The sequence below is a fragment of the Oncorhynchus kisutch genome, linkage group LG18 (assembly GCF_002021735.2).
Source record: "Oncorhynchus kisutch isolate 150728-3 linkage group LG18, Okis_V2, whole genome shotgun sequence".
Lineage (NCBI taxonomy): Eukaryota > Metazoa > Chordata > Actinopteri > Salmoniformes > Salmonidae > Oncorhynchus > Oncorhynchus kisutch.
The window spans coordinates 11,297,247-11,311,047 of NC_034191.2; the positions used below are offsets into that span (position 1 = coordinate 11,297,247).

A 13,801-nucleotide genomic window follows, 5' to 3' on the forward strand; every position below is an offset into this window, starting at 1 on the left:
CACAGTACTTCCTGCTTTTAGCCAGGCTACACTACAGTGTTACCTCTCTCTAACTTCCCCCTCAGTCACAGTACTTCCTGCTTTTAGCCAGGCTACACTACAGTGTTACCTCTCTCTAACTTCCCCCTCAGTCACAGTACTTCCTGCTTTTAGCCAGGCTACACTACAGTGTTACCTATCTCTAACTTCCCCCTCAGTCACAGTACTTCCTGCTTTTAGCCAGGCTACACTACAGTGTTACCTCTCTCTAACTTCCCCCTCAGTCACAGTACTGCTTTTAGCCAGGCTACACTACAGTGTTACCTCTCTCTAACTTCCCCCTCAGTCACAGTACTGCTTTTAGCCAGGCTACACTACAGTGTTACCTCTCTCTAACCTCCCCCTCAGTCACAGTACTTCCTGCTTTTAGCCAGGCTACACTACAGTGTTACCTCTCTCTAACTTCCCCCTCAGTCACAGTACTGCTTTTAGCCAGGCTACACTACAGTGTTACCTCTCTCTAACTTCCCCCTCAGTCACAGTACTTCCTGCTTTTAGCCAGGCTACACTACAGTGTTACCTCTCTCTAACTTCCCCCTCAGTCACAGTACTTCCTGCTTTTAGCCAGGCTACACTACAGTGTTACCTCTCTCTAACTTCCCCCTCAGTCACAGTACTTCCTGCTTTTAGCCAGGCTACACTACAGTGTTACCTCTCTCTAACTTCCCCCTCAGTCACAGTACTTCCTGCTTTTAGCCAGGCTACACTACAGTGTTACCTCTCTCTAACTTCCCCCTCAGTCACAGTACTTCCTGCTTTTAGCCAGGCTACACTACAGTGTTACCTCTCTCTAACTTCCCCCTCAGTCACAGTACTTCCTGCTTTTAGCCAGGCTACACTACAGTGTTACCTCTCTCTAACTTCCCCCTCAGTCACAGTACTTCCTGCTTTTAGCCAGGCTACACTACAGTGTTACCTCTCTCTAACTTCCCCCTCAGTCACAGTACTTCCTGCTTTTAGCCAGGCTACACTACAGTGTTACCTCTCTCTAACTTCCCCCTCAGTCACAGTACTTCCTGCTTTTAGCCAGGCTACACTACAGTGTTACCTCTCTCTAACTTCCCCCTCAGTCACAGTACTTCCTGCTTTTAGCCAGGCTACACTACAGTGTTACCTCTCTCTAACTTCCCCCTCAGTCACAGTACTTCCTGCTTTTAGCCAGGCTACACTACAGTGTTACCTCTCTCTAACTTCCCCCTCAGTCACAGTACTTCCTGCTTTTAGCCAGGCTACACTACAGTGTTACCTCTCTCTAACTTCCCCCTCAGTCACAGTACTTCCTGCTTTTAGCCAGGCTACACTACAGTGTTACCTCTCTCTAACTTCCCCTCAGTCACAGTACTTCCTGCTTTTAGCCAGGCTACACTACAGTGTTACCTCTCTCTAACTTCCCCCTCAGTCACAGTACTTCCTGCTTTTAGCCAGGCTACACTACAGTGTTACCTCTCTCTAACTTCCCCCTCAGTCACAGTACTTCCTGCTTTTAGCCAGGCTACACTACAGTGTTACCTCTCTCTAACTTCCCCCTCAGTCACAGTACTTCCTGCTTTTAGCCAGGCTACACTACAGTGTTACCTCTCTCTAACTTCCCCCTCAGTCACAGTACTTCCTGCTTTTAGCCAGGCTACACTACAGTGTTACCTCTCTCTAACTTCCCCCTCAGTCACAGTACTTCCTGCTTTTAGCCAGGCTACACTACAGTGTTACCTCTCTCTAACTTCCCCCTCAGTCACAGTACTTCCTGCTTTTAGCCAGGCTACACTACAGTGTTACCTCTCTCTAACTTCCCCCTCAGTCACAGTACTTCCTGCTTTTAGCCAGGCTACACTACAGTGTTACCTCTCTCTAACTTCCCCCTCAGTCACAGTACTTCCTGCTTTTAGCCAGGCTACACTACAGTGTTACCTCTCTCTAACTTCCCCCTCAGTCACAGTACTTCCTGCTTTTAGCCAGGCTACACTACAGTGTTACCTCTCTCTAACTTCCCCCTCAGTCACAGTACTTCCTGCTTTTAGCCAGGCTACACTACAGTGTTACCTCTCTCTAACTTCCCCCTCAGTCACAGTACTTCCTGCTTTTAGCCAGGCTACACTACAGTGTTACCTCTCTCTAACTTCCCCCTCAGTCACAGTACTTCCTGCTTTTAGCCAGGCTACACTACAGTGTTACCTCTCTCTAACTTCCCCCTCAGTCACAGTACTTCCTGCTTTTAGCCAGGCTACACTACAGTGTTACCTCTCTCTAACTTCCCCCTCAGTCACAGTACTTCCTGCTTTTAGCCAGGCTACACTACAGTGTTACCTCTCTCTAACTTCCCCCTCAGTCACAGTACTTCCTGCTTTTAGCCAGGCTACACTACAGTGTTACCTCTCTCTAACTTCCCCCTCAGTCACAGTACTTCCTGCTTTTAGCCAGGCTACACTACAGTGTTACCTCTCTCTAACTTCCCCCTCAGTCACAGTACTTCCTGCTTTTAGCCAGGCTACACTACAGTGTTACCTCTCTCTAACTTCCCCCTCAGTCACAGTACTTCCTGCTTTTAGCCAGGCTACACTACAGTGTTACCTCTCTCTAACTTCCCCCTCAGTCACAGTACTTCCTGCTTTTAGCCAGGCTACACTACAGTGTTACCTCTCTCTAACTTCCCCCTCAGTCACAGTACTTCCTGCTTTTAGCCAGGCTACACTACAGTGTTACCTCTCTCTAACTTCCCCCTCAGTCACAGTACTTCCTGCTTTTAGCCAGGCTACACTACAGTGTTACCTCTCTCTAACTTCCCCCTCAGTCACAGTACTTCCTGCTTTTAGCCAGGCTACACTACAGTGTTACCTCTCTCTAACTTCCCCCTCAGTCACAGTACTTCCTGCTTTTAGCCAGGCTACACTACAGTGTTACCTCTCTCTAACTTCCCCCTCAGTCACAGTACTTCCTGCTTTTAGCCAGGCTACACTACAGTGTTACCTCTCTCTAACTTCCCCCTCAGTCACAGTACTTCCTGCTTTTAGCCAGGCTACACTACAGTGTTACCTCTCTCTAACTTCCCCCTCAGTCACAGTACTTCCTGCTTTTAGCCAGGCTACACTACAGTGTTACCTCTCTCTAACTTCCCCCTCAGTCACAGTACTTCCTGCTTTTAGCCAGGCTACACTACAGTGTTACCTCTCTCTAACTTCCCCCTCAGTCACAGTACTTCCTGCTTTTAGCCAGGCTACACTACAGTGTTACCTCTCTCTAACTTCCCCCTCAGTCACAGTACTTCCTGCTTTTAGCCAGGCTACACTACAGTGTTACCTCTCTCTAACTTCCCCCTCAGTCACAGTACTTCCTGCTTTTAGCCAGGCTACACTACAGTGTTACCTCTCTCTAACTTCCCCCTCAGTCACACTACTTCCTGCTTTTAGCCAGGCTACACTACAGTGTTACCTCTCTCTAACTTCCCCCTCAGTCACACTACTTCCTGCTTTTAGCCAGGCTACACTACAGTGTTACCTCTCTCTAACTTTCCCCACACAGTCACAGTACTCTGCACACACACACAGTCACAGTACTCTGCTCTCACACACACACAGTCACAGTACTCTGCTCACACACACAGACAGCTCTCTGAGTGGGGCTGTTCTGTTAATGCCTCTGGAATGCTCTCTCTACATTCCACCACCACCTTGTTGACCTGTCTCCATGGTGACTCAGGCTGTCTTCGTGTGTGTGTGTGTGTGTAGAGTTCATGATTGACAGGCCTGAGCAGGAGTTCCAGGACTTGAATGACAAGGTCCGTGCACTCAAACACATCCTCAGCAAGATCCCGGATGAAATCAACGACAGAGTACTCTTCTTACAGACCATCAAGTCAGTACACATACATGCATATACACATACAGGCTCTGAGACCTCCCACTACATCGTCTGTGGCGTCATTCACACTTCTCAAGCACACATTCTCTTGTTTCCATTTACAGTACCAGTCAAAAGTTTGGAGACACCTACTCATTCAAGGGTTTTTATTTATTTATTTTATGACTATTTTCTACATTGTAGAATAATAGTGAAGACATCAAAACTATGAAATAACACAGCGTGTTTATATTCTTTAGATTCTTCATGGTAGCCACCCTTTGCCTTGATGACAGCTTTGCACACACTTGGCATTCGCTCAACCAGATTGGGATTTTACCTTTATTTAACCAGGCAAGTCAGTTAAGAACAAATTCTTATTTACAATGACGGCCTAGAAACAGTGGGTTAACTGTCTTGTTCAGGGGCAGAATGACCTATTTTTACCTTGTCAGCTCGGGGGATTCCATCTAGCAACCTTTCGGTTACTGGCCCAATGCTCAAACCACTAGGCTACCTACCACCTCTACACTCTAACCACTAGGCTACCTGCCTCCTCTACACTCTAACCACTAGGCTACCTGCCTCCTCTACACTCGAACCACTAGGCTACCTGCCTCCTCTACGTTCTAACCACTAGGCTACCTGCCTCCTCTAAGCTCTAACCACTAGGCTACCTGCCACCTCTACACCCTAACCACTAGGCTACCTGCCTCCTCTACACTCTAACCACTAGGCTACCTGCCTCCTCTACACTCTAACCACTAGGCTACCTGCCTCCTCTACACTCTAACCACTAGGCTACCTGCCTCCTCTACACTCTAACCACTAGGCTACCTGCCTCCTCTACACTCTAACCACTAGGCTACCTGCCTCCTCTACACTCTAACCACTAGGCTACCTGCCTCCTCTACACTCTAACCACTAGGCTACCTGCCTCCTCTACACTCTAACCACTAGGCTACCTGCCTCCTCTACACTCTAACCACTAGGCTACCTGCCTCCTCTACGCTCTAACCACTAGGCTACCTGCCTCCTCTACGCTCTAACCACTATGCTACCTGCCTCCTCTACGCTCTAACCACTAGGCTACCTGCCTCCTCTACGCTCTAACCACTAGGCTACCTGCCTCCTCTACGCTCTAACCACTAGGCTACCTGCCTCCTCTACGCTCTAACCACTAGGCTACCTGTCACCTCTACGCTCTAACCACTAGGCTACCTGTCACCTCTACGCTCTAACCACTAGGCTACCTACCTCCTCTACACTCTAACCACTAGGCTACCTGCCTCCTCTACGCTCTAACCACTAGGCTACCATCCCAACTTCATGTAGTCACCTGAAATGCATTGTAATTAACAGGTGTTCCATGTAAAAAGTTAATCTGTGGAACTTTGAACGTTTCTTTAAGTGCAGTTGCAAAAACCATCAAGCACTATGATGAAACTGGCTCTCATGAGGACCGCCACAGGACAGGAAGACCCAGTAGTTCATTAGAGTTAACTGCACCTTAGATTGCAGCCCAAATAAATGCTTCAAAGAGTTGAAGTAACAGACACATCTCAACATCAACTGTTAGAGGAGACTGAGTGAATCAGGACTTCATTGCCAAATTGCTGCAAAGAAACCAATACTAAAGGACACCAATAAGAAGAAGAGACTTGCTTGGGCCAAGAAACACGAGAATGGACATTAGACCGGTAGAAATCTGTCCTTTGGTCTGATGAGTCCAAATATTTGATTTTTAGTTCCAACTATCTTTCTGAGACACAGAGTAGGTGAACGGATGATCTCTGCATGTGTGGATCCCACCGTGAAGCATGGAGGAGGAGGTGGGATGTTGTGGGGATACTTTGCTGGTGACACTGTCAGTGTCAAGGCATTCTGCAGCGATACGCCATCCCATCTGGTTTCCGCTTACTGGGACTATCATTTGTTTTTCAACAGGACAATGACCCAACACACCTCCAGGCTGTGTAAGAGCTATTTGACCAAGAAGAAGAATGATGGAATGCTGAATCAGATGACCTGGCCTCCACAATCACCTGACCTCAACCCAATTGAGATGGTTTGATATGAGTTGGACCGCAGAGTGAAGGAAAAGCATCCAACAAGTGCTCAACATATGTGCCAACTCCTTCAAGACTGTTGGAAAAAGCATTCCTCATGAAGTTGGTTGAGAGAATGTCAAGAGTGTGCAAAGCTGTCAAGGCAAAGGGCAGCTACTTTGAAGAGTCTCAATTATAAAATATATTTTGATTTTAACAACCTTTTTGGTTACTACATGATTCCTTATTTACTAACTAAATAATCACATAAATACATAAAAAACAGTAGATCTTGGTTACTATGGTTACAATGCATTGATAAGTCCCTAGTGGGCTAAACCGGTATGACGGCTTGGTAGACAATGGAAAGGGGTGGGGACAGGAAAAGAGCAGGAGAGACCAAATGGATTCACTACACACAGTTGATAATTATATTCATTGAAATGCTAATCCTTTGCACATGAATGGCTTCTCATTCGAAAATAATTGCAACGTATATATTTACGCCCGTATGTCGTTGTTGTCTTCTGTGTTGGAATCGCTGGTCCGTCTGCTGGAGAGTCAGGTTCATCAGAGAGTATCTGGTTAACTTCCCCAGAAGTCACAATGTCTTCTCTGTTGGAATCTGGTCCGTCTGCTGGAGAGTTCAGTTCATCAGAGAGTCTCTGGTTAACTTCCCCAGGAGTCACAATGTCTTTCGTAGTTGTCGCTTTCTCAGCGGCTCTGGGTAGTGTCTGTTGTAATGGTTACGTCAGGCGTACAGATGTTCGTTGCGTAGAAGAGATGCTTCCGCGGTTGTCAGTATTCTCGTACTAGATTTACTTAATTTCCGGCTGCAGACTAGTAATTCTACGTCTAGGATTTGCTCTTATTCTGTAGTGATCGATTGTCTCAGAGTTTTACAATTTCCAGCCTTGTAGCAACACTACCCTCTGTATGGTCTCCATGGCCTATAGAGTGGTAGTTCTTAACCATTTCACGTGTAGCGTCAGCTGCATGTTTTCTAGTCTAATGGTCTATAGAATTGTAGCCATTCCAACATGGTGACCCCGTCCCAGCGTTCTCTGACTTTATGTACATTTTGTAAGAAGGGGTTTTATACTCTGTGGAAAAAAGGGCAGTTCTATGACGCCTGATGTAATGTCTGGCTCATGGGGGTGTGGCCACTGACTAGTTAAACATTTATATGAAAATCCATACTCTCATTTAGAAGGCTAACATCGCATTACATCTTTTCACAAATAGTTTCATATTTGCTCATTCATTTTTATCCAACATCTAGATGTACATTTGATAATTGAAAAGTGTACACAGAGACACAGTAATGAGTGTTTCCTGTCCTTCTTGAGATCACCAAATGAAACACACTCAACATGACTGTCCCTTAACTGTCCATGGACCACTCCCACGTTCTCAAAAATAGAAATATTGTTTAATCCTTCTCTTTAGGAGTTTCTAATGAGAGGGAGAGAGGGGGGGGGACCCACCCAGAAGGCCACGCCGTGACAACTATTATTCTACAATGTAGAAAATAGTAAAAATAAAGAAAAACCCTTGAATGAGTAGGTGTGTCCAAACTTTTGACGTGCTGTACTTTCCAATGTAACACTGTATCAAGTTAGTACCCACACACAGGCCTACACAATTCTTCTCCCACACACAGGCCTACACAATTCTTCTCCCACACACAGGCCTACACAATTCTTCTCCCACACACAGGCCTACACAATTCTTCTCCCACACACAGGCCTACACAATTCTTCTCCCACACACAGGCCTACACAATTCTTCTCCCACACACTTATTCTTTCATGGGTTGTTTCTGTCTTGGCTCACTTTTAGAGTTTTCTCAGTCAATTTGTGTTGAGTCACTCTCTAAGTAACTTACTCAGTGGAAGATTTAGAAAAAAGTATATTTGGAACAAAGATGAAAAACGTTTCCCCCCATTTGCTTTATGATACTGCAGTGTTTAAACGTGAAGGGGGGAGAGGACTGAAAGAGTGAGTATGAGGTTCTAGGGAGGAGGGAGGGGGGGGTGGAGGGAAGGTAAAGGAGTGAGAGATGTGAGATGGTTCAGGATGTCTGACTGCTGTAGGAGTAAGAGTTGAGATGGTTCAGGATGTCTGACTGCTGTAGGAGTAAGAGTTGAGATGGTTCAGGATGTCTGACTGCCGTTGGACTAAGACGCAGTAAGGGTTGAGATGGTTCAGGATGTCTGACTGCTGTTGGACTAAGAAGCAGTAAGAGTTGAGATGGTTCAGGATGTCTGACTGCTGTTGGACTAAGGAGTAAGGGTTGAGATGGTTCAGGATGTCTGACTGCTGTTGGAGTAAGGGTTGAGATGGTTCAGGATGTCTGACTGCTGTTGGACTAAGGAGTAAGAGATGAGAGGGTTCAGAATGTCTGACTGCTGTTGGACTAAGGAGTAAGGGTTGAGATGGTTCAGGATGTCTGACTGCTGTTGGACTAAGAAGGAGTAAGAGTTGAGATGGTTCAGGATGTCTGACTGCCGTTGGACTAAGAAGGAGTAAGAGTTGAGATGGTTCAGGATATCTGACTGCTGTTGGACTAAGAAGCAGTAAGAGTTGAGATGGTTCAGGATATCTGACTGCTGTTGGACTAAGAAGCAGTAAGAGTTGAGATGGTTCAGGATGTCTGACTGCTATTGGAGTAAGGGTTGAGATGGTTCAGGATGTCTGACTGCTGTTGGACTAAGAAGCAGTAAGAGTTGAGATGGTTCAGTATGTCTGACTGCTGTTGGACTAAGAAGCAGTAAGAGTTGAGATGGTTCAGGATGTCTGACTGCCGTTGGACTCATTGTCCACAGAGATATCGCCAGCGCCATAAAGGAACTCCTGGACACGGTCAACACTGTCTTCCGAAAATACCAGTACCAGAACCGACGGGTGAGAACACACACACACACACACACACACACACACACACACACACACACACACACACACACAGTCCAATTAAGACATCTGTTATTTTCATTCTCCCTCAGCTATCAGCAGAGTTTCAGACGTTGTGTGTTTTTTCCTCTGTTATCTTCTGAAAGAGTAAAACGCCTCTGTTGTTTTCCCAGGCACTGGAACACCAAAAGAAAGAGTTTGTGAAATACTCCAAGAGCTTCAGCGACACACTTAAAACCTACTTCAAAGATGGAAAGTAAGAACCTCATCACCTCTTATGTTTCTACCCTGCTGTTCTCTTCCATGGCCCATACAATATATCACCCATACTGGTTTACATCTGGCCCATACAATATATCACCCATACTGGTTTATATCTGGCCCATACAATATATCACCCATACTGGTTTATATCTGACCCATACAATATATCACCCATACTGGTTTACATCTGGCCCATACAATATATCACCCATACTGGTTTACATCTGGCCCATACAATATATCACCCATACTGGTTTACATCTGGCCCATACAATATATCACCCATACTGGTTTACATCTGGCCCATACAATATATCACCCATACTGGTTTACATCTGGCCCATACAATATATCACCCATACTGGTTTATATCTGACCCATACAATATATCACCCATACTGGTTTATATCTGGCCCATACAATATATCACCCATACTGGTTTATATCTGACCCATACAATATATCACCCATACTGGTTTATATCTGGCCCATACAATATATCACCCATACGGGTTTATATCTGACCCGTACAATATATCACCCATACTGGTTTACATCTGGCCCGTACAATATATCACCCATACTGGTTTACAGCCCAACTCCAGTTCCTCCCAACAGCCCAACTCCAGTTCCTCCCAACAGCCCAACTCCAGTTCCTCCCAACAGCCCAACTCCAGTTCCTCCCAACAGCCCAACTCCAGTTCCTCCCAACAGCCCAACTCCAGTTCCTCCCAACAGCCCAACTCCAGTCAATCCCAACAGCCCAGCTCCAGTCCTCCAGTTCCTCCCAACAGCCCAATGACAGAAGAGAGGGGCTGGAAATCCTCGGTTATTGCAGATGGGGAATTTTGGTTCCCATGTCTGTATTGAGTTCAATGCTAACGCAGGCCTTCACCGGTATTCCAGCTGAACGCATGCTATTCATAGAGCCAAAGGATTCTCTAGGCATCATCAAGCAAATAGCATTTGAAATGCACTGTACTGCTACCTAGTAGCCTATATTCATTGCCAGATAGACCTTATGCTTTACTGTCTAGGGGGCTGTCCATGGTGCTGATAAGGGGCTGTCTAGGGGGCTGTCCATGGTGCTGATAAGAGGCTGTCTAGGGGTCTGTCTAGGGGGCTGTCCATGGAGCTGATAAGAGGCTGTCTAGGGGTCTGTCTAGGGGGGTGTCCATGGTGCTGATAAGGGGCTGTCCATGGTGCTGATAAGGGGCTGTCTAGGGTGCTGATAAGGGGCTGTCTAGGGGGCTGTCCATGGTGCTGATAGGGGGCTGTCTATGGTGCTGATAATTGGCTGTCTAGGGGGCTGTCCATGGTGCTGATAAGGGGCTGTCTAGTGGGCTGTCCATGGTGCTGATAATTGGCTGTCTAGGGGGCTGTCTAGGGGGCTGTCTAGGGGGCTGTCCATGGTGCTGATAAGGGGCTGTCTAGGGTGCTGTCCATGGTGCTGATAAGGGGCTGTATAGGGTGCTGTCTAGGGTGCTGTCTAGGGTGCTGTCCATGGTGCTGATAAGGGGCTGTCTAGGGGGCTGTCCATGGTGCTGATAAGGGGCTGTCTAGGGTGCTGTCTAGGGTGCTGATAAGGGGCTGTCCAGGGGGCTGTCCAGGGGGCTGTCCATGGTGCTGATAGGGGGCTGTCTAGTGGGCTGTCCATGGTGCTGATAATTGGCTGTCTAGGGGGCTGTCCATGGTGCTGATAAGGGGCTGTCCAGGGTGCTGTCCATGGTGCTGATGGGGGGCTGTCCATGGTGCTGATGGGGGGCTGTCCATGGTGCTGATAAGGGGCTGTCTAGGGGGCTGTCCATGGTGCTGATAAGGGGCTGTCCATGGTGCTGATAAGGGGCTGTCTAGGGGGCTGATAAAGCACAGCGGAGATGGGTTACACATTTCACGTCATCCTGTCACTTCAAAAGCACCCAATGGTCGTTTGTCTCATCTTTTTGACTTGATTTATTGTCTTATAGCGTGATGTAAGCAGAATTCAATATCATTCTTTGTTTATTGTGGTCTGGTGCACTGCTTAGTAGAACTTGTGACTGTGTGGCAGTAATGATAGTTTTCAGGGTGGTTTAATGACCCATTGTGAAATCACATTTAGGGTTGATTCTCTGAAGCCTGACATTTCCACAGATCAAAGCACCGTATCAATCCCAGCGTACCATGGTTTCCTGTGACTGACACTGCCTTCCATGTGTGTCCCTCTCTGTCCCGCTTGTTTCCAGGGCGATAAACGTGTTCGTCAGCGCCAACAGGCTCATCCACCAAACCAACCTAATACTCCAGACCTTCAAGACCGTGACATAGACTGGGGGTTTAACCACACCAACCTTTTTATCAGAGGACAGGAAACCCTTTGTGTACAATGTTCAGATTCTGTTTCTGGGACTGTATCATTTATAAGTCTTGGCTTCAAGAGGGAGATAATTTAGAGTTGCAGGCGGCCAGATTATAATTAAATTGCAGGAGATTTTTTTCCCTTTTTTTGTTGTATTTTTTTCCACAGAGCATCTTATGTCATGCTATCTCCACAGAGTATCTTATGTCATGCTATCTCCACAGAGTATCTTATGTCATGCTATCTCCACAGAGTATCTTATGTCATGCTATCTCCACAGAGCATCTTATGTCATGCTATCTCCACAGAGCATCTTATGTCATGCTATCTCCACAGAGCATCTTTTGTCATGCTATCTCCACAGAGCATCTTATGTTAAAGAACCTCTCATTTCTTTTACTTGCTCTCTCACTTTGTCCATGTGGAAGCCAAAAGACGCGGCCTTAACGTGGCCATGGAGTCATTCCTTAATGGATGCTCAATGGTTCATACGGGGGATGGTTTCTGTATTTTGAAAGTTACATATCTTGAAAACTTGATTGCTGTTGCTATGTCAACAATGGACTAATGAAACAAATACCAAAATATGTTTTTTGGGTGGAGTTGTCCTTTAAGCCAGGTGTAAATACAGGCACATTCTAACTTGAACAATGAGATGATGATGATGATGATGGTGCAAGTTGTATATTTAACAGCTATTTGGTTGCAAAATGTTAAAATAAATAGTTTAAACATTTTGGAAAGATTTTAAAACCCTTTTTTTGTTTGTTGCCTTTGTCATTTCCCAGTAAAATAGGTATTGATTCCTTCCCTGTGTGACAGTGGATTTGCCATGGTGGAATTAAGAAGCTATTCTTGGTCTGTACCTGTTTCCGTCAGTCTGTTAATTCTGAAAGCGTTTATTATTGAAATCACTGAGACCTCATTTCTGATCCTGCTGCTGTTGGCGACGGCGCTTATCAGCTAATTCAGAGACGCTAGAGTGTGTGTGTGTGTGTGTGTGTGTGTGTGTGTGTGTGTGTGTGTGTGTGTGTGTGTGTGTGTGTGTGTGTGTGTGTATGTGTGTGTGTGTGTGTGTGTGTGTGTGTGTAAAATGATTCCCAAGAGAGTATATCTCAGTGTTTCATTTGACTGTGTTAGGTGTAAAACTGTTAAATGAGCAGCTGGACATTTAGGGTGTGTGTGTGTGTGTGTGTGTGTGTGTGTTCACATTCACCATTAGGACGGGTAGGGGTGTAACAAAGGGATTTGGAAACTCACAAAACTAAACTGTTCTCTCCTCCTCCATCTTGTGTGTGTTTTCGTAGGTGTCTGTGCATGTGTTGGAGTGATTAAAGCAATTGGTGAAGTTACTGTGTTGCTATGCTGAACCTGTTACTGTATTGTGAATAGACCACAGAAAATGCCTGCTGGACACCCGAACACAAGTTGCCAGGAGACATTAGCTCCAGGCTTTGAGAGATGGGCATAATAAAATAGTAGTGGAGGGTTTATTTGCCACTGTTATGGCTACTGGTGGCAGTTAACTCTCTGGGACTGTTTTACAGTATTGGAAGAGTGCTAGGATTCATGTTGGTTGCACTTTTATTTAACCCTTATTTTACCAGGTATGTTGACTGAGAACACATTCTCATTTACAGCAACAACCTGGGGAATAGTTACAGGGGAGAGGAATGAGACAATTGGAAGCTGGGGGATAATTAGGTGTCCATGATGGTATGAGGACCAGATTGGGAATTTAGCCGGGATATGTTAACGCCCCTACTCTTACGATGAGGGCCATGGGCACTTTAGATCAGAGAGTCAGGACACCCGAGGAAAGACCAGAGGAAAGCGTGCCTCCTACTGGCCCTCCAACACCACTTCCAGTAGCATCTGGTCTCCCATCTAGTGACAGACCAGGACCAACCCAGCTCAGGATCCAGCATTGGGATGCAGAGTGGTATGCTGCTGGGTGCTACTGGCAACCCTATCCTATATTTGACAATGGTGGTGTGAGGGGCAAAGCATACTTTCAATGTTATAAAGTGAAGAACACAAAGCTGTGGGAAAATAATTCAGACACTTGGGATCAATTCAAACCAAACGCTACGTCGAAGCCTTGTTTGGAGTGCTTTACTGAATGGTTGGAAAACAGCTCTGAAGACCAACCTCTTTAAGGAGAGGAGACCCAGTCATACTGTACACAAAGGGTCAGCAGAACACCATGTGACTGTGAGCTGGTATGGTTGAAGGTAGACTGAGTGAAAATATACACGCAACATGTAAAAGTGTTTTGTGAGCTGAAATAAAAGATCCCAGAAATTGTTCCTATGCACAAAAATATTATTTCGTGCCCAAATATGTTAACATCCCTGTTAGTGAG

At 46.1% G+C, this 13,801-nt stretch overlaps 1 protein-coding gene across 3 annotated transcripts in view; it reads left to right on the forward strand.

The window, feature by feature from the left end:
• Positions 1 to 12,244, forward strand: part of LOC109884319 (programmed cell death protein 10-like) — a 35,433-nt gene extending 23,189 nt beyond the window's left edge. For 2 of the 3 annotated variants that reach the window (XR_004203923.1, XR_004203924.1), the window contains 3 exons: positions 8,747 to 8,825; positions 9,008 to 9,090; positions 11,324 to 12,244. Coding sequence is in view for 1 of the 3 variants with exons in the window: in XM_020476295.2 (XP_020331884.1) it covers positions 3,759 to 3,885; positions 8,747 to 8,825; positions 9,008 to 9,090; positions 11,324 to 11,405 (371 nt within the window). In the remaining 2 variants the exon portion in view is untranslated. Of the gene's footprint in view, positions 1 to 3,758; positions 3,886 to 8,746; positions 8,826 to 9,007; positions 9,091 to 11,323 lie in introns of all 3 variants that reach the window. The other variant, XM_020476295.2, reaches the window with a different exon arrangement.
• The last annotated feature ends 1,557 nt before the right edge of the window (positions 12,245 to 13,801 follow it).